The 25,501-nt window shown below is 38.3% G+C and overlaps 1 protein-coding gene across 1 annotated transcript in view; it reads right to left on the bottom strand.

Annotated features, from left to right (window-relative positions):
* The window catches only part of ENPP3 (ectonucleotide pyrophosphatase/phosphodiesterase 3), an 88,298-nt gene that overhangs the window by 29,925 nt on the left and 32,872 nt on the right, over nucleotides 1–25,501 (bottom strand). The window contains exons 7-15 of the mRNA XM_086316475.1: nucleotides 20,915–20,994; nucleotides 19,001–19,120; nucleotides 18,348–18,457; nucleotides 16,823–16,888; nucleotides 16,110–16,182; nucleotides 4,939–5,047; nucleotides 3,485–3,613; nucleotides 3,075–3,106; nucleotides 1,877–2,004 (exon numbers count right to left, since the gene is read on the bottom strand). Of these exons, the coding sequence (XP_086172601.1) occupies nucleotides 1,877–2,004; nucleotides 3,075–3,106; nucleotides 3,485–3,613; nucleotides 4,939–5,047; nucleotides 16,110–16,182; nucleotides 16,823–16,888; nucleotides 18,348–18,457; nucleotides 19,001–19,120; nucleotides 20,915–20,994 (847 nt within the window). The remainder of the gene's footprint in view (nucleotides 1–1,876; nucleotides 2,005–3,074; nucleotides 3,107–3,484; nucleotides 3,614–4,938; nucleotides 5,048–16,109; nucleotides 16,183–16,822; nucleotides 16,889–18,347; nucleotides 18,458–19,000; nucleotides 19,121–20,914; nucleotides 20,995–25,501) is intronic.

Raw genomic sequence — 25,501 nt, 5'->3', positions numbered from 1 at the left:
AAGTAATAAAATCTAAAACATTTTTAAAAGGGCAAAACAAGGAGGAGAAGGAGGAACATAGATTATATTAAATGATGAAATTTGCTATAATTTTCAAAAATGGAATCTAATCTACTCATCAAATATTGAACATTATAACTAAAGATGACGTATTTTAACTTAGAAAACAGGTAGCCTGAGCTTCATGTGTTAAGAGCTGGAGATAGAATAACCCCAAGATCTAATCAGGTGAGACTTTCCTGTTGCTCTGGTTAGGGCTGTGGTCAACAATTCCTCTGACGTAAGTTAGTTTACTTTGTGTTCACATAGCAAGAGAATAGCAAAACCAGGTTCATGATGTGTTGCAGCTGAGAAAATGAAGCCTTGGCATATTAATATGGCCAAGTTCTCACAACTTGAACTCTGGGGCTGCTGCTCTGTTTATATCTCACTGCTTGCTAGTAAATGTACAAAGCTCACAATTTGCGACTGAGTAATAAAGACTGAAAGCCAGAGGTATTACCGTGGCTGGACTCTCCTTCCAGAGCCCATAGTCCATGCTGTCAAACCCATGGGCACTTTCTCATGTTGGACTATTGGTCTCCTAATTCATATCCTTATACCACTTGATCTCATATCCTTAACAGTAAATATTTGGAGAACTCACATTTATATATTACAAACCCACACTACTAAAAACTTATAATATAACAGAAGTAAAGCTTAATCATGTTCATATATTTTAATCTTTTTTTTTTTTTTTAGAGAGAATGCTGTCCTAAGCCACAGGACAGCTCACTGAGCCGAAGGTGCTCAAACTTCAAGAAGAAAGGCTAATGCCATCTAGTGGCTTTATGTTAAACTGCACTCTCTCTGGCCGAGTGGTGCTCTGCTTGGCTTTCCTGTTACCTCAGAGGATAGACTCTAGTACATCTTCAGTTCCTCATTCTGTACACATTTATATTAGAGCCCAACTTCTTCTCTTCCTTCATCTCCTCTTCCTTTATTAAACATATCTTTCAGCTACGGTATTTTCCTTTATTTTCCTCTGTATTATGTAACATACAAATAAGATAGGCCAGAAAACATAATATGAACCTGATTCCACGTATATCCACTTATACATATGGGAAAAATGCTGTAATAAAATACAAAAAATAGGGAATGTGAGATAGGGAATGTAAACTACCAGATAGAGTGTATTTATTTGTGTACTGGCTTATTATCAGACTTCTCCACTTGACGAGGAGGGATGGAATGATTTCTGTATCCCAAAAGCTTAGAACAAGGTTTGGTACACACAAAGAAAGCACAAATAAAATTTTGCTGAATCAATTAATTAGTTTGTTATTTGGGGATGGAATTATGGTTTATATTTTCTTAAAACAGACATATTTTGCAGATGTTCAATGATCAATGTGAATCACAATTGTAACTAGAAAAAAAAAAGTTGTAACTAATTGGTTAGCTTGGCCTTACAGACATAAGCATGCTCTTTCAGAGAAACCACAAAGATGACAAAGATCTTAGAGAGCCATCTAATCATTTACTCATTACCAGCCTGTGAGACAACTAATATCATTTTTATATCCTGTCTGCCACCTAACAGAGACCACAGTGGAGACTGAGAACATGCTGGTACCAATAATCTCTGGAACAATTGATAAATAGTCAGCCTTCTTCCTCATTCTTATCTACATTGTGAAGATTAGGATGCTAAGGCTGGCAACCTAGTAACAGTCATTTCATATACAGAAGTGCTAGATAGCATATAAAAGATCAAGAAATTATCATGCCCAGGAAGATTCATGTGATTATAATAACAGGATAAGGTCAAGGAAATTTATTATGAAAGATGATTGTTAAAAGTATTATGAGAAAAATTAGACACACAAACCTCACAGCCTGCCACTGTCGATCCACCAAAAGATTGACTTTGTCAATTCTGACATTTTTGGCAAAATGTAGGCGTTTTGGCAAATCAGGACTCAAATAGGGCTTGAAATGCTGATCAGGTTTTCGGCACTGAAAAAGAGGTAAATTATTTCTTCATGACACCTATAAAATGGGAAAACTATGCATAAATGTAATGGATTTCCAAATCCCTTTGCACCTCTGGGATTATTAGGCATTTGCCCTTCCTCATCTCACCAACAGGACTTCTTAAGGGAAAACAATGGGTGGATTTAGAGTCTGTATATTAAAAATTCACTACACCGCCCCTCCATCAGCATGGCTACACTACAGGTAAACCCTCACTAGCAGGGGTAAGAGGACCCCTCATGCTTATTCAAGATCAGGATATTAGGTGTAAGAGAAAAAAGGAGTGATTAACATAAAGGCATTTCTGCTTAAGCAGTCATTCCTACTTCAAATTTGCAGTGTGTCCCAGGTTATAGTAACTATTCTTTCCCTAGTGTTTCTTTATCTTCAATCACTCGCATTTTATTCTGTTTTTACTATAATTGCATATTACCTATATGTAAATAAATCTAGCCCCACCCCAAGCAATGGTAAACTTATAAATCCATATAAATAGATATATATTTGCAAATATACTTTAAACACAGAATTATTAAAACCACTACACACTCTCCAGAAGTGGTGAACTTCACCTTGAAAAATCCCAATTGCTTTGAGCTATCTAGAATTTGCCCTGCTTTTACAACCTGAGATGCAAGAGCCAATTAAAAGCAGTTTCAATTATATTTAAAGAAATGACTGCTCTTAACTGTATAAAAAGATCTATAAAATCCATGATTTGCTATTTCCTGATATTAAATCATACAAAAAATGTGAAAAATGGTGTTGCCCAAAACTCAGTAGCCTAGATCCTTTGAATGAAACATCAGCCCATTCAATTTAGAAGTCAGTGAAACTGGTACCAAAACAAATTTCCTATAGTGGTGTCAATTTCAAAACAAAAACAGCTAAAGTAAAAGCAACTGACAGGAATATAAAAAATTGTTGACTGAGGTTTAAGAAATAAATTACAAATGGTTTGGACTAGAAAATATAGAATACAATTTTCTTGAAACCCAGATTAAAGACATTGCATTAATCTAAATATATGTATTAGGAGGCAGTATACTTACACTGAGGTTCCTAACAATTTCTTCAGAATTAACTGTTTGAAAAGAAAAACAAATACGTCATATTACAATTGAAACTTGACAACTATAAAATTAAATAATTCAGGTGAATTGACATAGCTTATTAATGACTATGATCTGATACAATTAAATAAAAAGTATTTTAAGCAAAGAATTATTTTAGTATTTAAGAATGGAGTGGAATATATTTTAACCTAACAATATTAGATATTACCATAGACTTTATCAACAGACTGTATTTAAACATGGGAGTTTCTTATTTACTTCTGTGCGGTCTTCCCAAGAAGTCAGAAGAGGGGGCCTGGTAATACCTGAATTCTCAGAATTAGGGGCCTATGTTATTTGCTTTTAGTTTTACCATTATTCTTCTATTTGGGCATCTTCACACTCACAGGTAAAAAAATCCTGAGGTATGTTACGAGTCCTGATGCGGGGGGCAGGTCCTTCAAACATGTAGAAGTTTATACTGGAAAAATAATCAGCCATGTATTCCAGTTTGTCACAATAGGTCTGATCCATTCCTGAATTAAAAAAAAAAAATGTCCACTGACTGTATAAGATGGTAACAATTGATTGTCTCTGATCAGGTCAAACAGCAGATATTTTATGTTACATATATCAAACCAAGATTTTGAGAAGCTTTACAGTTTACCCAATTACTTCATTCTAAATGGCAGGCTTTGGAAGTCTTGGTAGTAGAAGAGAAGAATCAGGTTTATAAGAAAGAATGGATAGGAATTATAAACAGATCACCTGTTCAATGTAGATCAGTTAATTTTGAAAAAGAATGTTCTCTATAGAGAGCTAATTTATAAAATTTGATTTGTACATAAGGCAAGATGAAATACTTTCATCCAAAGTATAGCATACATTTTTATAAAACAATAAAATAAGTAGGAGAACAAAGTTTAAAGAATATTTATTTTTCATAAGGGTCTTATTTAAATATATATGAGCAGCATATATTCCTAAAAAGATTTGTAGTTAACTCTTTTTTTTATTTGAAGATTTTTCAGACTCAGTCCATACTTCTCCTTGTATTATTTTTATTTACTTCATTATTTGTATGTTTTATAATTTCTTTTAACAAGATATGTATTAAAACATTTCCCTTAACTTTAGAGCAATTAGAAACTCTTTAATTACTATGTTTCACATCATCTTGATGTCCTAAGATATAAACAGAAGTTCTATAGACATGCTCCTTTTCATCTTCTTGTCCCTCTAGGCCACCCCATCCAGAAAAGATCCACCTCTCCCTTATGTACTTCCTCACACACCATATCGAGGAAACATCTCGGCATTGAGTTAGCACTTTAAAAATATTTGTTGAATGAATGAGTACTTTAAAAATGAGGTTGCAGACGGCGTGGCAGCATCTCACCTCCTTACACATTCAAGTTAACTGAAATGGAAAGCTAACCTCAAGTCGAGAGATGTGGAGTGCTAGGACTTTAGAGAAGTCTATTCACGTGATTCAGAAAAAATACGCAGGACATCGTAAAGCTAGCCAACACAGTCAATTGAAGCCAATCTATATGAAAGAATCATTTACTGAAAAAAGAGGCACTTTTTGTGATTGAATAACAGCCCAACTGTATCCCTATAGAGCTCTAACTCCATCTTTACAGAAAATGAAATGTATGGATACAGTTTTCAGAATGACTGTTAGAATAATTGAACTTAAAGTATAAATTTTAGTCCTCTAGTCACAGCCTACCATTCTTAGTGCATTCAAGAGCTTCTAGGTCTAGAAATACAGACTCTAAAATTCCTTATTATATTTGTGTGCTCCCCAAAGTGATAAGATAGAATCAATGATAAAATATGATTTAAAAAAGCATACCATGGTCAGCCAAAAGGATTATATTGACACAATTGACTAAGTTTCTCTGCTTTAGGCCTTCCATTAACAATCCAAAAGTTTTATCTACCAACTGTAAGGCTTGAATTACCTAAAAAGAAAAAAAAATTGAAGTTAAGATTGTCTTCATGAATTAAGGCTTAATTAATTAAATTATTATCTAACGGAGTAAAAATTAAATACATTTCCTTCTCTGAAATTGTTGGATTTTGAATAGGATATCAGAGCCCAGCACCCATGCTACATGTACAAAAGACCAATTCCTTATATTCCTATAGACAAAAAAAAATTAAGGCATTTTCCATAAGACAGAAGACTAGGCAATAAATATCTGAGAAAAAGTATTCAACATCAACAAACATTGTTCAACTGCAAATATTTTCCTGATTGTGTCCAATGCTGGGTAGTAGAGTTGGTAGACACTTCCATAGGAGCCCAAATGGTTGCACATGTTCTAGAAGACCGTGTGACAATGTGTAGCCAGAGAGTTGGAAAGGGGTATAAGTTGTAACCTAATAATACTGTTCCTGGGTGTTTATCTGAAGTAAACAGAGTGCAAATGGAGATTTACACGCAAGGCCAGTCATCACATTATTTATTTACAATTTAAATACAAGAAAAAAAATTATGCCACATCCTTCAGTGGGCATACTCAATAACCACTAAAAAAAAAAAAAAAAAAAACAACATAGGAAGACAATCACAATACAATGTTACATAGAAAATGTTAAAATCAAACTGTATACACATTCATACATATTGCATAATGCAATTTTGTTTTAAAACATGTTTAGTGTTTCATAGTAAAAGCACACGAAGAGAAAACCAAGATAAAATATCAGATCAGAACAGATCAGTCGCTCAATCGTGTCTGACTCTTCGCGACCCCGTGAATCGCAGCACGCCAGGCTTCCCTGTCCATCACCAACTCCCAGAGTTCACTCAGACTCACGTCCATCAAGTCAGTGATGCCATCCAGCCATCTCATCCTCTGTCGTCCCCTTCTGCTCCTGCCCCCAATACCTCCCAGCATCAGAGTCTTTTCCAATGAGTCAACTCTTCACATGAGGTGGCCAAAGTACTGGAGTTTCAGCTTTAGCATCATTCCTTCCAAAGAAATCCCAGGGCTGATCTCCTTCAGAATGGACTGGTTGGATCTCCTTGCAGTCCAAGGGACTCAAGAGAGTCTTCTCAAACACCACAGTTCAAAAGCATCAATTCTTCAGCGCTCAGCCTTCTTCACAGTCCAACTCTCACATCCATACATGACCACAGGAAAAACCATAGCCTTGACTAGACGGACCTTTGTTGGCAAAGTAATGTCTCTGCTTTTGAATATGCTATCTAGGTTGGTCATCACTTTCCTTCCAAGGAGTAAGTGTCTTTTAATTTCATGGCTGCAGTCACCATCTGCACTGATTTGGGAGCCCAGAAAAATAAAGTCTGACACTGTTTCCACTATTTCCCCATCTATTTCCCATGAAGGGATGGGACCAGATGCCATGATCTTCGTTTTCTGAATGTTGAGCTTTAAGCCAACTTTTTCACTCTCCACTTTCACTTTCATCAAGAGGCTTTTGAGTTCCTCTTCACTTTCTGCCACAAGGGTGGTGTCATCTGCATATCTGAGGTTATTGATATTTCTCCCGGCAATCTTGATTCCAGCTTGTGTTTCTTCCAGTCCAGCGTTTCTCATGATGTACTCTGCATATAAGTTAAATAAGCAGGGTGACAATATACAGCCTTGACGTACTCCTTTTCCTATTTGGAACCAGTCTGTTGTTCCATGTCCAGTTCTGTTGCTTCCTGACCTGCATACAGATTTCTTAAGAGGCAGATCAGGTGGTCTGGTATTCCCATCTCTTTCAGAATTTTCCACAGTTGATTGTGATCCACACAGTCAAAGGCTTTGGCATAGGCAATACAGCAGAAATAGATGTTTTTCTGGAACTCTCTTGCTTTTTCCATGATCCAGCAGATGTTGGCAATTTGATGTCTGGTTCCTCTGCCTTTTCTAAAACCAGCTTGAACATCAGGAAGTTCACGGTTCACATATTGCTGAAGCCTGGCTTGGAGAATTTTGAGCATTCCTTTACTAGCGTGTGAGATGAGTGCAATTGTGCGGTAGTTTGAGCATTCTTTGGCATTTCCTTTCTTAGGGATTGGAATGAAAACTGACCTTTTCCAGTCCTGTGGCCACTGCTGAGTTTTCCAAATGTGCTGGCATACTGAGTGCAGCACTTTCACAGCATCATCTTTCAGGATTTGAAAGAGCTCAGCTGGAATTCCATCACCTCCACTAGCTTTGTTCGTAGTGATGCTTTCTAAGGCCCACTTGACTTCACATTCCAGGATGTCTGGCTCTAGGTCAGTGATCACACCATCGTGATTATCTGGGTCATGAAGATCTTTTTTGTACAGTTCTTCTGTGTATTCTTGCCACTCTTCTTAATAACTTCTGCTTCTGTTAGGTCCATACCATTTCTGTCCTTTATCGAGCCCATCTTTGCATGAAACGTTCCTTTGGTATCTCTGATTTTCTTGAAGAGATCTCTAGTCTTTCCCATTCTGTGGTTTTCCTCTATTTCTTTGCATTGATCACTGAAGAAGGCTTTCTTATCTCTTCTTGCTATTCTTTGGAACTCTGCATTCAGATGTTTATATCTTTCCTTTTCTCCTTTGCTTTTTGCTTCTCTTCTTTTCACAGCTATTTGTAAGGCCTCCCCAGACAGCCATTTTGCTTTTTTGCATTTCTTTTCCATGGGGATGGTCTTGATCCCTGTCTCCTGTACAATGTCACGAACCTCATTCCATAGTTCATCAGGCACTCTATCTATCAGATCTAGGCCCTTAAATCTATTTCTCACTTCCACTGTATAATCATAATAACAAGGTACTATTAACAGTGGTTGTCTCTGAATAGTGAATTGGAGTTCATTTTTATTTTGTTTGTATTCTTTCATGATTTTAGATTTTTTCTACACTTTATAAATATAGTATATTGAATTGACTTAAGATTTAAATGAATAAATTTTTAACTAACATGACTTCATTATTTTTTTCAGTAAATAGAATGTATAATAGCAATGGATTGGGAAACTGACTGCATTTTTTTTTTTTTTTTGAGAAAGAATTTTGCAAGCCAATTACTATTAGTGCACTATCTAATGAAATTCTCTAAGTAAATATTCATGGATGATGCTATTGGAATTTCCAGTTATAGAGACCAGGAAACTTGAGGTTTAACTTAAAGATCTAGAACAAGTTAATGTTTCTCCATCTGTTTTGCCTCTTCTTAAATTTCACATGAGGCTTAGTCTTAATCCTTCTGTTCTCCTGCTTCACTCTTTCTTTCTTTAGGACATCTCCTCTTCTATGACTGTCTATATGCTGCTAAGCAGTCTGATCTTCATCTCCTTTGAGCTCTAAATCCACATTTGCAGTTGCCTTCTGGACATCTCCATTTAGACATCACAGGCATCCCAATTACAAAATAATGTCCTCTAAGAAGATCCCCTTCAGTGGCCTTACTGGAATGAACCTGCCTGCTTATGCTAGAAATCTGAAACTCTCCTACCCCATCACCTGTCTCACACAAAGTCATATGAAGTCTATCTCTTAATCTCAAACACATCTTCTTCTATCCACAATGGCTGTCACTATCATGGTCCAAGTCACTACCATCTCTTTCTTGAAATGTTGCAAAGTCTAACTCATCTCTCCCTACTTTCCCTTGCTTCCTTTAACCCATTCCTCTTACACAGTAAAAGTGGTATTTAAATTCACATAAATCTGATCAGGTCCTTCCCTGATTAAAATGCCTCAATATTTTCATTGCATATTTTATGGCCTAGAAGAACTTGCAAGATTTGGTGCCTGCCTCCTGTTATAGGTTTCCCCTTAGCCCTCTCCCCTAGTTCATAGTGCTCCAGACATTAGTGGGAGATGGTTCTCCTTCGGCATCCACACAGCACCTGGCATAGAGCAGTACATGGTAGGAGGTAGCTGCTATTATTATTTTTACCATCATCATATTGTCTATGTGTCTAGCCACCTATCCATTTGTCTATCCATCCATTGCTCATTTTATGTTTTCTTCTAATGTGCTCAGCTCCTCCCTTAATCAGGCTATTTGTAAACTTTTTTTCCCTTTTGTTATTCAGAGAAGTTCTAACCAGCCTTAACCCAGACTACATTAACCCCTCAAGATCTCTCAGGAAATCCTGATCTGTTCCTTTGAAGTACTTGTCCAAATTATACTCAAAATTTATTTGGATACTGAACCAGAGTGCTGTATAGAAGAAAAAGGTATGGTGCCTAATGTCAGCCATAGGGATCAGACAAATGCAGATTAGAGCTGTTGTTTAGTCATTAAGTCATGTCTGATTCTTTGTGACCCCATGGACTGTAACCCACCAGGCTCCTCAGTCCATGGAATTTTCCAGGCAAGAATACTGGAATAGGTTGCCATTTCCTACTCCAGGAGATCTTCCTGACTCAGGGATAGAATCCGTGTCTCTTGCATTGTCAGGTGGGTTCTTTACCACTGAGCCACCTGGGAAGCCTCAGATTAGAGTATCTCTCTCAAATCAAATCAAACATGGATAACAATTAAAACGGAAAAGAAGAAATGGTGAATATGTTTTAGATAGTTACTAAGCCTCTTGGAGAGTACAAACAGAACCTTGTGCTCATCAGGACCCAGGAGAAAGGAGCAGTGATCCCACAAGAGACTGATCCAGACTTGCCTGTGAGTGTCCAGGAGACTCCAGGAGAGGTGTGGGTCGGAGGTGGCCTGATGCAGGGTTGGGGGCACTGAGTGTAGCAGTGCTGCATGGGACCTTTTGAAAGAGGTCACCATTATCTTCATTACCTCCACCATAGTTTGGCCCCAGGTAAATAAGAGGGAGGGAACACAGCCCCACCCATCAACAGAAAATTTGATTAAAGATTTACTGAGCATGGCCCAGTCAATGCAAAGAAATAGAGGAAAACAACAGAATGGGAAAGACTAGAGATCTCTTCAAGAAAATCAGAGATACCAAGGGAACATTTCATGCAAGGATGGGCTCGATAAAGGACAGAAATGGTATGGACCTAACAGAAGCAGAAGATATTAAGAAGAGATGGCAAGAATACACAGAAGAACTGTACAAAAAAGATCTTCACGACCCAGATAATCACGATGGTGTGATCACTGACCTAGAGCCAGACATCCTGGAATGTGAAGTCAAGTGGGCCTTAGAAAGCATCACTACGAACAAAGCTAGTGGAGGTGATGGAATTCCAGCTGAGCTCTTTCAAATCCTGAAAGATGATGCTGTGAAAGTGCTGCACTCAGTATGCCAGCAAATTTGGAAAACTCAGCAGTGGCCACAGGACTGGAAAAGGTCAGTTTTCATTCCAATCCCTAAGAAAGGCGATGCCAAAGAATGCTCAAACTACCGCACAATTGCAGTTATCTCACACGCTAGTAAAGGAATGCTCAAAATTCTCCAAGCCAGGCTTCAGCAATATGTGAACCGTGAACTTCCTGATGTTCAAGCTGGTTTTAGAAAAGGCAGAGGAACCAGACATCAAATTGCCAACATCTGCTGGATCATGGAAAAAGCAAGAGAGTTCCAGAAAAACATCTATTTCTGCTGTATTGCCTATGCCAAAGCCTTTGACTGTGTGGATCACAATCAACTGTGGAAAATTCTGAAAGAGATGGGAATACCAGACCACCTGATCTGCCTCTTGAGAAATTTGTATGCATGTCAGCAAGCAACAGTTAGAAATGGACATGGAACAACAAACTGGTTCCAAATAGAAAAAGGTGTTTGTCAAGGCTGTATATTGTCACCCTGCTTATTTAACTTATATGCAGAGTACATCATGAGAAACGCTGGACTGGAAGAAACACAAGCTGGAATCAAGATTGCCGGGAGAAATATCAATAACCTCAGATATGCAGATGACACCACCCTTATGGCAGAAAGTGAAGAGGAACTCAAAAGCCTCTTGATGAAAGTGAAAGTGGAGAGTGAAAAAGTTGGCTTAGAGCTCAACATTCAGAAAACGAAGATCATGGCATCTGGTCCCATCCCTTCATGGGAAATAGATGGGGAAATAGTGGAAACAGTGTCAGACTTTATTTTTCTGGGCTCCCAAATCAGTGCAGATGGTGACTGCAACCATGAAATTAAAGAACGCTTACTCCTTGAAAGGAAAGTTATGACCAACCTAGATAGCATATTCAAAAGCAGAGACATTACTTTGCCAACAAAGGTTCATCTAGTCAAGGCTATGGTTTTTCCTGTGGTCATGTATGGATGTGAGAGTTGGACTGTGAAGAAGGCTGAGCGCTGAAGAATTGATGCTTTTGAACTGTGGTGTTTGAGAAGACTCTCTTGAGTCCCTTGGACTGCAAGGAGATCCAACCAGTCCATTCTGAAGGAGATCAGCCCTGGGATTTCTTTGGAAGGAATGATGCTAAAGCTGAAACTCCAGTACTTTGGCCACCTCATGTGAAGAGTTGACTCATTGGAAAAGACTCTGATGCTGGGAGGTATTGGGGGCAGGAGGAGAAGGGGACGACAGAGGATGAGATGGCTGGATGGCATCACTGACTCGATGGACGTGAATCTGGGTGAACTCCGGGAGTTGGTGATGGACAGGGAAGCCTGGCGTGCTGCGATTCATGGGGTCGCAAAGAGTCAGACATGACTGAGCAACTGAACTGAACTGAACCGAGCATGGCCCTGAGCATCAGAACAACAACAAATTTCCCCTTCAATCAGTCTCTGCCATCAGGAAGCTTCCATAAGCCTCTTTCCTTCTCCATCAGAAGGCAGACAGACCGAAAACCACAATCACAGAAAACTAAGCAATCTGATCACATGGACCACAGCTTTGTCTAACTCAATGAAACTAGGAGTCATGTTGTGTAGGGCCACCCAGGACAGATGGGTCATGGTGGAGTGTTCTGACAAAACATGGTCCACTGGAGAAGGGAATGGCAAACGACTTCAGAATTCTTGTCTTGTGAACCCCATGAATAGTATGAAAAGGCAAAAAGATAGGACACTGAAAGATGAACTCCCCAGGTTTGTAAGTGCCCAATATGCTGGAGATCAGTGGAGAAATAACTCCAGAAAGAATGAAGAGACAGAGCCAAAGTGAAAACAACACCCTGTTGTGGATGTGACTGGTGATGCAAGTAAAGTCTGATGCTGTAAAGAACAATATTTTATAGACACCTGGAATGTTAGGTCCATGAATCAAGGCAAATTGGAAGTGGTCAAATAGGAGATGGCAAAAGTAACATCAATATTTTAGAAATCAGTGAACTAAAATGGACTGGAATGGGCGAATTTAACTCAGATGACCATTATATCTACTACTGTGGGCAAGAATCCCTTAGAAGAAATAGAGTAGCCATCATAGTCAACAAAAGAGTCTGAAATGCAGTACTTGGATGCAATCTCAAAAATGACAGAATGATATCTGTTAGTTTCCAAAGCAAACCATTCAATATCACAGTAATCCAAGCCTATGCCCCGACCAGTAATGATGAAGAAGCTGAATTTGAATGGTTCTATGAAGACTTGAAAGACCTTCTAGAACTAACACCCAAAAAAGATGTCCTTTTCATTATAGGGGACTGGAATGCAAAAGTACAAAGTCAAGAATACCTGGAGTAACAGGAAAATTTGGCCTTGGAGTACGGAATGAAGCAGGGCAAAGGCTAATAGAGTTTTGCCAAGAGAACGCACTGGTCATAGCAAACACCCTCTTCCAACAACACAAGAGAAGACTCTACACATGGACATCACCAGATGGTCAATACCGAAATCAGATTGATTAAATTCTTTGCAGCCGAAGATGGAGAAGCTCTAGATAGTCAGTGAAAACAAGATAGGGAGCTGACTGTGCCTCAGATCATGAACTCCTTATTGTCAAATTCAGACTGAAATTGAAGAAAGTAGGGAAAACCACTAGACAATTCAGGTATGACCTAAATCAAATCCCTTATGATTATACAGTGGAAATGAGAAATAGATTCAAGGGATTAGATTTGATAGAGAACCTGAAGAACTATGGACGGATGTTCATAACAGTGTAGAGGAGGCAGGGATCAAGACCATCCCCAAGGAAAAGAAATGCAAAAAAGCAAAATGGTTGTCTGAGGAGGCCTTACAAATAGCTGTGAAAAGAAGAGAAGTGAAAGGCATAGGAGAAAAGGAAAGATATGCCCATTTGAATGAAGAGTTCTAAAGAATAGCACGGAGAGATAAGAAAGCCTTCTTCAGTGATCAGTGCAAAGAAATAAAGGAAAACAATAGAATGAGAAAGACTAGACATCTCTTTAAGAAAATTAGAGATACCAAGGGAACATTTCCTACAAAGATGGGCACAATAAAGGACAGAAATGGTAGGGACCTAACAGAAGCAGAAGATATTAAGAAGAGGTGGCAAGAATACACAGAAGAATTATACAAAAAAAGATCTTCACGACCCAGATAATCATGATGGCGTGATCACTCACCTAGAGCCAGACATCCTGGAATGTGAAGTTAAGTGGGCCTTAGGAAGTATCACTACAAACAAAGCTAGTGGAGGTGATGGAATTCCAGTTGAGCTATTTCAAATCCTAAAAGATGATGCTGTGAAAGTGCTGCACTCAATATGCCAGCAAATGTGGAAAACTCAACAGTGGCCACAGGACTGGAAAAGATCAGTTTTCATTTCAATCCCAAAGAAAGGCAATGCCAAATAATCCTCAAACTAGCACACAATTGTACTCATCTCACACGCTAGTAAAGTAATGTACTTCAACGGTACATGAACTGTGAACATCCTGATGTTCAAATTGGATTTAGAAAAAGCAGAAGAACCAGAGATCAAATTGCCAACATCTGTTGGATCATTGAAAAAGCAGGAGAGTTCCAGAAAAACATCTACTTCTGCTTTATTGACTACCCCAAAGCCTTTAACTGTGGGGATCACAATAAACTGTAGAAAATTCTGAAAGAGATGGGAATACCAGACCACCTGACCTGCCTCCTGAGAAATCTGTATACAGGTCAGGAAGCAACAGTTATAAGTGGATATAGAACAACAGACTGGTTCCAAATAGGGAAAGGAGTACGTCAAGGCTGTATATTGTCATCCTGCTTATTTAACTTCTATGCAGAGTACATCATGAAAAACGCTGGGTTGGATAAAGCACAAGCTGGAATCAAGATTTCAGGAGAAATATCAATAACCTCAGATATGCAGATGACACCACCCTTATGGCATAAAGCGAGGAAGAACTAGAAAGCCTTTTGAGGAAAGTCAAAGAGGAGAGTGAAAAAGTTGGCTTAAAACTCAACATTCAGAAAACGAAGATCATGGCATCCGGTCCCATCACTTCATGGGAAATAGATGGGGAAACAGTGGAAACAGTGACAGACTTTATTTTGGGGGCTCCAAGATCACTGCAGATGGTACTGCAGCCATGAAATTAAAAGATGCTTGCTCCTTGGAAGGAAAGTTATGACTAACCTAGACAGCATATTAAAAAGCAGAGACATTACTTGGCCAACAAAGGTCTATCTAGTTTAAGCTGTGGTTTTTCCAGTAGTCCTGTATGGATGTGAAAGTTGGACTATCAAGAAAGTTGAGTGCCAAAGAATCAATGCTTTTGAGCTGTGGTGTTGCAGAGGACTCTTAAAAGTCCCTTGGACTTCAAGGAGATCCAACCAATCCATCCTAAGGGAAATCAGTTCTGAATATTCTTTGGAAGGACTGATGTCGAAACTGAAACTCCAATACTTTGGCTACCTGATGTGAAGAACTGAGTCATTTGAAAAGAGCCTGATGCTGGGAAAGATTGAAGGCAGGAAGAGAAGGGGACATCAGAGGATGAGATGGTTGGGTGGCATCACTGATTCAATGAACATGAGCTTGAGTAAACCCCTGGAGTTTGTGATGGACAGGGAAGCCTGGTGTGCTACAGTCCATGGGGTCACAAAGAGTCAGACTCGACTGAGGGACTGAACTGAACTGAACTGAAGCCATTCACTCTTAGAATAACCTGATTAAGTTTTGAATTCTGTGAGTCAAGGGTGGCATCGAAATATAAAAGGGGACTAATGGGTTCCATGGGCTTTCCTGGTGGCTCAGTGGTAAAGAATATGTCAGGCCAGGTAGGAGCTGCAACAAATGTGGATTCAATCCCTGGGTCAGGAAGAGACCCTGGAGTAGGAAATGGCAACCCACTCTACTCTTCTTGCCTGGGAAATCCCATGGACAGAGGAGCCTGGTGAGCTACAGTCCATGAGGTCGCAAAAGAGTCAGACACAGCTGAGCAACTAAGAAAAACAATGGGTTCAAAGTGGTCAGACTTGAGCACGGCTTATATTAGAAATCACTTTGATTTAATGAGAAGGAAAAAGAGGGTTATTTCTAACCAGCAGCTAAGTCACACTAGCAAAATAAACACACTTGCATTCCAACTAAGGACAACCTTGATGTGATTCTCCATGGGGTAGGGAGACACCATGCTCACGGGACCTTTACCCCTTTATATTGTGTCTAGGACAATGCAGGCTCGAGTGGGTTTTAGAAGAGAATCAGCTTGTTTAAAAAATCATACTTAAGGACTATATTTCTGTAGTAAGTACAAAATGGTTTAGATAATGAAGAGACAAGTATTGAAGAGTCTACTTTAATTGTAATGGGGGTTTAGACAGGGAATTACTCTTCCTGATCAGTAATATATCATCTAATTATATGAATTCTTAGGGAACTGTGGTTTGATTGACAGCTGGACAGAAGTCCACAATGGACTTCCAGGTGACATGGCTTGAAATGGGGTGCATTAACATATTGACACACAGGATCTAGCCTTGATGTTCTTGTTACATGAAGTAACAACACAGCATCTAAGTATTCAATAAATGTTATCAAATTAATCAAGATGTGGTTAATAAGACAGATATTCTTTTCAGACTTTTAACTATTTTGTGGCTAATAAAGCAGATAATTTTTTATATTTTTAACTGTTTTTATGTCTTCATATACATATCACATACACTTGTACTCAGTGGAAATTAAAGAATAGCATTTCATGTTGTGGGTGAAGTTCAGATGAGTTTACCTTTATTTAAAAAAGAAAAACTTACTCCGGCACTGACTGGTCCATAATTGTGTCCTTGAGAATCAGGTTCTTCCACGTATATGGTGTAAAAATCAGGTCTAGGGTAAAATCGAAACGGAGAGAGACGTTATCCATTTGGAATAGAGGTACCTGTTGGATCTGGCAGACTTGTGGATCTGGAACTTTGTGGCAGCTTCCTCCTCTTTTCCTCTGGTCTTGCCTTGTCTTCCTGGAGAAGGCAATGGCTACCCACTCCAGTATTCTGGCCTGGAGAATTCCATGGACTGTATAGTCCATGGGGTCAAAAGAGTCAGACGCAACTGAGTGACTTCCCCTTTCACCTCCTTCTCTTCATCCAGGCCCAGTGGTTCCACTTGGCCTTGGCAGGAACGGTGGTCCAGCAGGAACTAAACAAGACCTTCCAGGGTGTAAGCACTGGTCTGACTCAGTTCTGAAAAATCTGTCCTGTTCTTGCTGTTAAGGCCTCTCTTGACGTGCTTCAGCCTTTGTGTTTCCTGGTTTATGACTTTTACCGATCCTTTGTTCTGCCACACAAGTTCTTTCTTTAAATGCCTAGTTATAGGAATAATTCTTGAAAAATGCCCATAAAAAGGAAATGCCAAGTTTTGTTTTTTTTTTTTTTTTCTCCCAAAATAGTCATTTAAAGTAAAGAAATACTTTCACTTTATTCCCACAGATATCCTGCTGAGCCAGCACTTCCCTGACACTAAGTATTACCTTTCAGCTTTGGGTAGGTCCAGCCACTTTAACAATGTAAAGATCCTCTCTTCATATGTGACACTTCTGAAATGAAAAGTAAAAATAACTTTAAAAAATTCATCGACTCAAGGAGAACTTCATTATATTCCTACTCAAGAAGGCAGATTGATATTTTTGGATGCTTCTTTTGTGTTCATATACTATAAGAACACTGAAAGGGATTTAATATTACTCGAAGAGATTCCTGTTTTCAACACCTATACAGAGATACTTGTGCCTTGATATAGATTGTGTATTGCTTTCTTTCCTTCTCATTCATCTCTCCTTCACTTTTACTCCAATTAAAATAAAATTGTTTTACATTAGTTACTATTCATCCATTCAATTTGCTTATTTTTGTTCACTTCATTCATTTGTGCAGTTCTGTGTACTATCTATTGTCAGCCATAATTTTGTTCCTTTAAAGTGGAATTTATCAGTGAGAAAACCAAAGATGCCTTCCTTCCTAGAGGTCATATTCGAGTCGAGGAAGACAAACAACAAATAGGCCTTTTGTTGTCATTCAGTCGCTAAGTTGTGTCAGACTCTTTGTGACCCCATGAACACCAGGCTTCGTGACCCCATGAACACAGGGAAGCACACCAGGCTTCCCTGTCCTTCACTATCTCCCTAAGTTTGCTCAAACTCATGTCCATTGAGTCAGTGATGCCAATAAATAAATTACATAGTGTATTAAAAAGTGATAAATGCTATGGGGCAAAAAAGGAAGACGAGAACCAGAATAAGGGGCACTGGAGAAACTCAAGTGGGAGGATTTGAATTTGAAATCTTAGTGTGATCAGGCTAAGACAGTATTGATAAGGTAGTTTTTGAGCAACAGCCAGAAGGAGGTGAGGGAGCAGGCTATGCAGATAAATGGAGTCAGATTATATCGGGCAGAGGAACAGCCTTCGCAGAGGCCCTGCAGTGGAAGCAAGCTTGGTGTCCTGGTGTACTGGGGTCACCAAAAAGGTCAGTATAGCTTGAGAAGGGTGAGAGAATGGAAAATAGTAGGAAAGGAGTCTAAGAGGCAAGGGGATAGCAGGGCTCATACCAACCAGGGCTTGTTGGCTTTATTCTGTACGAAACTGAGAGCCTTGAAAGTGAGGGGTGCAAAACAGTGTCGTATTCAGACTTGTTTTTTTAAAATAATTATTCTGGCTGATGAATTGACAATAGATTACAGGAAACAGACATAGAAAGAGGGAGATGTGTCAAAAAGCAACTGAGGTAATACAGGCAAAAGAGGAGGACAGCTCAAACCAGAGTTAGTGCTGGAAGTAATCAAAAATTCTCAAACTGCGTATAGCTTGAATTAGAGGCACAAGCATTTACTGACAAACTGGATAAGGGATGTAAGAGGGAGGAATCAACATTGATTTCAAGATTTTTGGCCCAAATAACTGGAAAAATAAAATTACCATTATGATCAAGACCAAAAAACAAACAAAAAATTCAAATCATTCCTGCCTAGATGGGATTACATTTGCAGGTGTTTTCCTACCTGTTGTAAATCTTATATATGGAAGGAAAGGTGCCATTTATAGCTACATCCGATCCTGGCCAAAAGTAAGTACCAACTTTTAAACCTTGATACATTGCTGTCAGCCAGATCTATAAGAAGAGAAAATTTCAAATAAGTGGAGGTCAAGAAAATAATCAGTTTGAGTAGAAATGGCACTATTTATGAGAAACTGAACAATATTAAACCATTGAAAAATGTATTTAATTATTAAAAGGTGTTGAAATTGTTTTGAATTTGTCCTTGCAGCAGTTTTAAAAAGTTATTATCTAGGTATCCACTTCAAAAATCAAAAAAACATAGGAAGGCAATAAGAAAGATCATTTTTCAAATTGGTAAAATTGTACAGTTCTTCTCTCCTTTTTAAAGATTTATAAAATATAATGAGTTAAAAAGTTAACAGATAAGCTTTCTGAGTAACTTCCAGGTTGATATATTTATAATTCAACATCCAAGTCTCAAGGCAACTTAGGTGAACAATTATATACATTGAAAAGATTCAAATCATAATTATAAATAGTGCTGAAACACCTTCCCACCCTTAGCCCTGAGAAATTAAAAAGACAACATAAAACTCAGAGTGGAGAGAGAAGAGTGATCCATTGTCATGTGGGGACATGGAGAGTGACACATACTGGTTGCCCCTGCCACCAAGCTGGGTTATCTTTCTCCTTTGAAGAAAGTGAAAAATTCTTGTTGAGGTTTATATCATACATATTATTGTCAATGATGCCATGTGATTCTGGATACAACCCCTAAAATGATAATTTCAGAAAAAAAGATTTAAGATAAAATAATACATTAACAAAACATGCATTTAAATTGAAATAGCATAAGACCTGTAACTCTTATTGGAAAAGAAGTCATATACCTTTCAATATAAAACCCCTAGATCTGAACCCAAATACCAAATACATATATTACTATTACATATACACCAGTTCCACCATGGTCTATAGCTGCAAATGAATTATGTTAGGAAGATGATTTTGTTGATGGTTTTAATTTCACTCTTGTGTTATTAATAACTGCTAATTATAGATTCTATATTATAATAATGATTAGACACTGGTTTATTGGCAATAAGAGCAAGATATTTGTTACATAGAAGCTATTAAGTATCAGATGTTGGCCAATGGGTTAAAATGTGTTATCAGCACTCTAGAAGGAAGCCTGTCAAGTCTCTGTGCTTCTCCCTGTCATTCATCCATCAATCCAGTCATTCATTTAGTCTGGTCACAAAGACTCATTCAATCATTCCACACATTTTCACTGAATGTCTATGATACCATAGGCAATTATAACTACATTTAGATAGACTTTTAGGGTCATTATTTCAGAACATTACTATGTATATGAATATGGATACATGCACATATATAGAATATTAATAGCACTTATGCATAATCCCTTATTTATATAGACATATGGTGGTGCTAGTGGTAAAAAAAAATTCCACCTGCCAATGCAAAAGATATAAGAGATGTGGGTTCAATCTTGAGTGAGGAAGATCCCCTGGAGTAGAAAATGGCAACCCACTCTAGTATTCTTGCCTGGAAAATTCCACGGATAGAGGAGCCTGGCAGGCTGCAGTCCATGGTGTTGCAAAAGAGTTGGACATGACTTAGCGACTAAACAACAACATACGTATATATGTATGAGCACACACACATATATGTATTATATATTATGTATGTAGACTTACATGTGTGTGTGTGTGTGTGTGTGTGCGCGCACGGTGCGTGCGCTCAGTTGCTCAGTCGTGAGACCTGGGTTTGATCCCTGGGTCAAGAAGATCCTCTGGAGAAGGGAATGGCAACCCACTCCAGTATTCTTGCTTGGGAAATCCCATGGACAGAGGAGCCAGGGGGTCTACAGTCCATGGGGTTGCAAAGAGTCACACACGATTGAGCAACTAACACACAGTAATAAAAGACTAAATGCAAAGTAGTAAAAATATAATATTCTTTGGCAAGAAAGGTTGAGGCATAGGACTCCTTAAGATGTGCCCTGAATCTATAAATATTAAAAAACTTAATCTTCCTTTGAGTTCTTTCACGTACGTCTTCTCGTACACTGAGGAGAATTCATTGCTTTATTTGCTTTATTTAAAGAGATATAGCCAGTTTGAATTCAACTATGAAACAAGAGACTTCACCAAATTAAATATAATTTTTAAAACTAGATAGGAAAGAGATTCTCCACATCAAAGTGGCTGTCTTCATACATAGCCTACCATTCCCACAGACCTTCAGATAAATGGGGGCTAATCAAAAGATCAGAGTAGAGGGTATTTCCCATGTTCCAGAGGCTATCCTGGCCTGTCACAGAGATAAATGAGCTGAGCACTGGGACACTCATTCATAGATAACTTCTCATAGCCCTGGATTGGCCTCATACTCAGACATTCCTTCCCAGCCTGAATTAAGCTGTGATCGCTACCACACATGATCCTGAATCTGTGGCTTGGCCAGCTCCTGCCTCAGCATGTCTGGTGTGGTCAGTCCCTTCGGGGGTCTGTCAGTCTTGCCACTGGATGAAGCACTTACCGTGACAATGGTATAATGATTTGGGAAGGTTTTGGTCGGATAGGCAGGTCTCAGGTATTGTGAATGAACTCCACATGTTTCTGCAACAAAGGATAGTGAGAAATTAAGACGTTGTTTCTTCCTCAGAAGTTGTTTGAATAACTAAAAATATGAACATGAAAGTTTCCCAGAGAAATAGAAAACTAACTAGGGGGTGAATTGCAGATAGAAAGAGGTTAAAATGCTGATGCTTAAAATTCCTCTCAAGGAATGACAGTTTTCAGGAGAGGAGAGTGCTAAGTCAAGGATCAGGAAAATTTTTCTGTGAAGAGCCAGATAATAAATAAATAGGCTTTGAGCAAATGGCATGGCTCTGTTATAACAAAACTGTATTTGTAGACATCAAGACAAAGAAATTTCATGTAATTTCTTTTGTGTGGCACAAGGCATTCTTTTTTTTCCCCAACCATTTAAGAATGAAAACAATTCTTAGCATCAGCAGACCATACGGAAATAAGCAGAGTGGGTCAGATTTGGCCCACAGACCCAGATTGCTGACACCTGAGCTTAAAAGACCCTAAACTTTTAACACCGTGCCAGTTGTATTTGCGTTTGCTGTTCCTCTCTTTCTGACCTGGCTCATTAAAGTAAAATTTTCTATATAATATTTGCTTCCCAATATAACAAAAGCCAATACAACTGTCTAGATAACTGAAAAGGAATTTGACTTGTGTGAATGCACAAGCCCATGCCACGTAGTAATGTTTACAAAATTAACTTTCCACCTTATTATTTTCAGTACAGTTTCCATTTGATCAGTGAAGTTTCCTGTGCTCTGTTTTCCGCAAAGCATGGCATTAATTTTGCTTTCAGTTATTTTGTTGTTTTCATCTGTGCAATAACCTTGCTCAAGAAAGTCAGAACCACTAAGGCACATTACTATTTCCTCTGCAAGAGTGACGTATGAGACATTTTCTGTACCAAAATTCTATCACCTCTAATTCTAAAAGAGAACTTCACCATGAGAGATTCTATTTAGGTTAAAACAAAAGGTGCAAATGATTGTTGTCCAGAAAACAACAAACTTTGCATCTGCAAATAATAAAGTTTTTCTCAAATAGGCTTGGAGTTGGTCTCCTTCCCAGCCAGGAAACCAGTATTTCCAATATGATCCAGGAATTTCCTCCTTCAGAATCTTCTTGGATCCAATATTAAGTCTACTAAATAGGACTCTGGTGGGAATGGTGAGGGTTGAAAGGTGGAGGGAAAGGAGCTTAAAAAAAAAAAAAAAAAAAAAAAAACACTACATTTCTAGCAAGTGCCCCAAGTGGTTCTGATGTACTTGAACCTGAAGCTTGCTCTAGGTCATAATGTATAATCAAAGATTAAAATAACCATTTTTCTTTTTGAGTCAATATCACCAACAAATAAACCTTGTCCTCAAATAGACAAAGATATATTTAATATGTTATGAAATCATATGATAAGAAAAATAAAATGAGATCTAATCTACTGACATAATTAGAAGAATTTAAGTGGAGAAGACAATCATACAATAAAGAGAGATAAAAGGTTTCTGCTTTTATTTCCCTGAAGCATGTATAATGTGTTCAAATTCTTAAATGTGTCTAAAGGCACAGAGCATAAGATAAAAAGCAACCTAAGTTACCAGTGATATAAAAACATGACACTTTTCTAGTCTTAAACAGGACATCTACAGATCTGTGGACTATCTACAGATTCAAGCTACCATTTTTGACCACCTGCCTTTGAACAAGAGCTATTAGAGAACAGCTCATCATAAGCAAGACCTACCATCATTTCTTCCTGATCTTAATCATTTAAATTATGACTGAACAGGATAATTTTGGAAGGACGCACAATAAATTAATAAGAATAGTTGCTTCTGTAGAGAAAAAGTAGGAAGATCAGGAAAGAATCTGTTGTAACTTTCAATACCATTTTTTAAAGTTTATTATTTGCATATTTTGTTCCTTAAAAAACATCTTTTTAAAAAGAAAGTAAACCAAAAATTTGAAAACATATATGGAATAAATATATACCCATAGTAACTATAAACTATAAGAAGGAATAGAAGACTGAATTGATGAGGAGATAAAATAGCTGAAGAATGTACAGATGCAGCAAAAGCACTTCAAGGAAAAGAGTCCATAGCAGTAAACAGCTACATTGAAAAAAGAAGAAATTTCGAACAAACAACCTCATTTTATACCTTAAGGAACTAGAAAAAGAACAAGCAAACTCCAAAGTCAGCGAAAAAGAAAAAAACAATAATGCTTATAGCAGAAATAAGTGAAACAGAGAAGAGAAAAGCAATTTAAAAAATCAACAAAATTAAAGTAGGTTTTTTGAAAAGATAAAATTGACAAAACTTTAGCTACATTAGGAAAAAGAGAAGACTCCAGTAAAGTCAGAAGCCAACACTACAGAAATAAAAAGGATTATAAGAGACTATTATGAACAAATGTAAAGAGTCTCCCCACAATACAGGAGCCCTGGGGTTCAATCCCTGGGTCGGGAAGATCCCCTGGAGAAGGAAACGGTAACCCATTCCAGTATGCTTGCCTGGAAAATTCCATGGACAGAGGAGCCTGGTGGGCTACACAGTTGATGGGGTCACAAAGAGTTGACACGACTGAGTGACTAACACTTCCAATGCTTCTCTAGTCTGAATTATAAAGAAATAGAAAATCTGAACCGACCAATAACAAGTAATGGAAAACTTCCTAACAGAAAAGCCCAAGATGGCTTCACAAGTTAAATTTACCTAATATTTAAAGAAGCCTATCCTTTCTCCAGAGGATCTTCCTGACCCAGGAATCGAACTGGGGCCTCCTGTATTTCAGGCAGATTCTTTACCAACTAAACTATCAGGAAAGCCCTTTAAAGATGGATTAATGCCAATATTTAAAGAAGGAAAGTGAAAAGTGAAAGTGAAATTTGCTCAGTCATATCCGACTCTTTGCCACCCCGTGGGCTATACAATCCATGGAATTCTCCAGGCCAAAATACTGGAGAGGGTAGCCTTTCCAGGGGATCTTCCCAACCCAGGGATCAAACCCAGGTCTCCCACATTGCGGGTGGATTCTTTACCAACTGAGCCACCAGGGAAGCCCAAGAATACTAGAGTGGGTAGCCTATCCTTTCTTTGGGGGATCTTCCTGACACAGGAATAAAACCGGGGTCTCCTGCATCACAGGCAGATTATTTACCAGCTGAGCTATCAAGGAAGCCCTTTAAAGAAAGATTAATGCCAGTTCTCAAACTTTGCCAAAAAACAAACAAACAAAGAGGAAAGAATACGCTAAGATTCATTTTATGAGGTTAACATTACCCTGATGCCAAAGCCAGATAAGGATACTAAAGAAAAAGAAAATTACAGGCCAATACCTTCATGAATTTAGAGCAAAAAAATTCAACAAAATACTAGTAAGACAAATGCAACGGCACATTATAAGGATCATACACTAAAGTCAAGTGAGATTTATCCCTGGGACACAAGCATGGTTACTACTAGTCTTCTCGTAACCCGTTTCACATCTAACTTTCCAAGAAATCTGACTTCCAGTTCAAGACAAATTACTTCTATCTCACTTGATAGTTTGCTGATCCTGGACCTTCTTTTGTCTGTTCTCATCCACATTGAGACAAGAAAATGTTCTCACTAGAGTCCATGACCCTTTGGTAGTCACTGGTATAGCTCATGGCACTGTGGTATTAGACCATGCTCAGTCTCCAGGCAGTTTGATGGGACACTGGAGATGAAGTCCTAGACTTCCTTAAAGTGATGCCTTCTGTCACATACCTCATCTCAAGCCTACCATTCTCTGGAGGTCCTAATCCTAACTCTTTTACCACACCTACTCTTAATTGGGCCTCCTAGAAATGAAGAGCCCATTTTGCCTTGGTGATGTCTTCACACATTAAAGAGACTATTAAACTATTACAAAATAGTTTAAATCTTCAAAAGGGAAGACTCTCAATGGCCCAATATTTCACTGGTGTCCTTTCCAACTTTCTGTGGGATGAACAAATCAAATAATTCCACTTCTAAAGGGGTTTGGTTCAGCCTGGTTAGATAAATTCCCTTTGGGACCCAGGTTTTGCTATCTAGACTACTAGAGGAAATGCAGATAAGCAAATAGAAACTGAGTGTTGTTAATTACTTTCCAGGACACAGTGACTCAGCAGCAAGTGACAAATCCTGAATTTGGAGCCAGTTCTGTCAGAGACCCAACCTCTTAATCTGTTACCTTAAGATCTGCCTCAAAGAGTGAGGAGGAGGCTGAAGAGACAAAGCCCTTTGTGTTGCAGGGGGAAGTAATTTATCTTTCTACAGTCAAGGAATGTTAGTGCTGGAATTAGCAGTAGAAATAATTATGTCTAATTCTCTCATTTTCATACTGTAAAATTTTCATACTGCTCTGGGAGTTGGTGATGGACAGGGAAGCCTGGCATGCTGCAGTCCCTGGGGTTGAAAAGAGTCAGACATGACTGAGCAACTGAATTGAATCCTCTCATTTTACAAATGATGAATCTAAGGTCCAGAAAAGGTGATCAGCTTAGAGTCAAACAGCTTTAAAAAAA

This window comes from Bos grunniens, chromosome 9 (assembly GCF_055505025.1).
Source record: "Bos grunniens cultivar Pamir isolate PY7600 chromosome 9, Bosgru_T2T1.0, whole genome shotgun sequence".
NCBI classification, from domain to species: Eukaryota; Metazoa; Chordata; class Mammalia; order Artiodactyla; family Bovidae; genus Bos; species Bos grunniens.
Note: the sequence above shows the minus strand (reverse complement) of the source record. Positions and strands in the feature narration are given on the sequence as shown.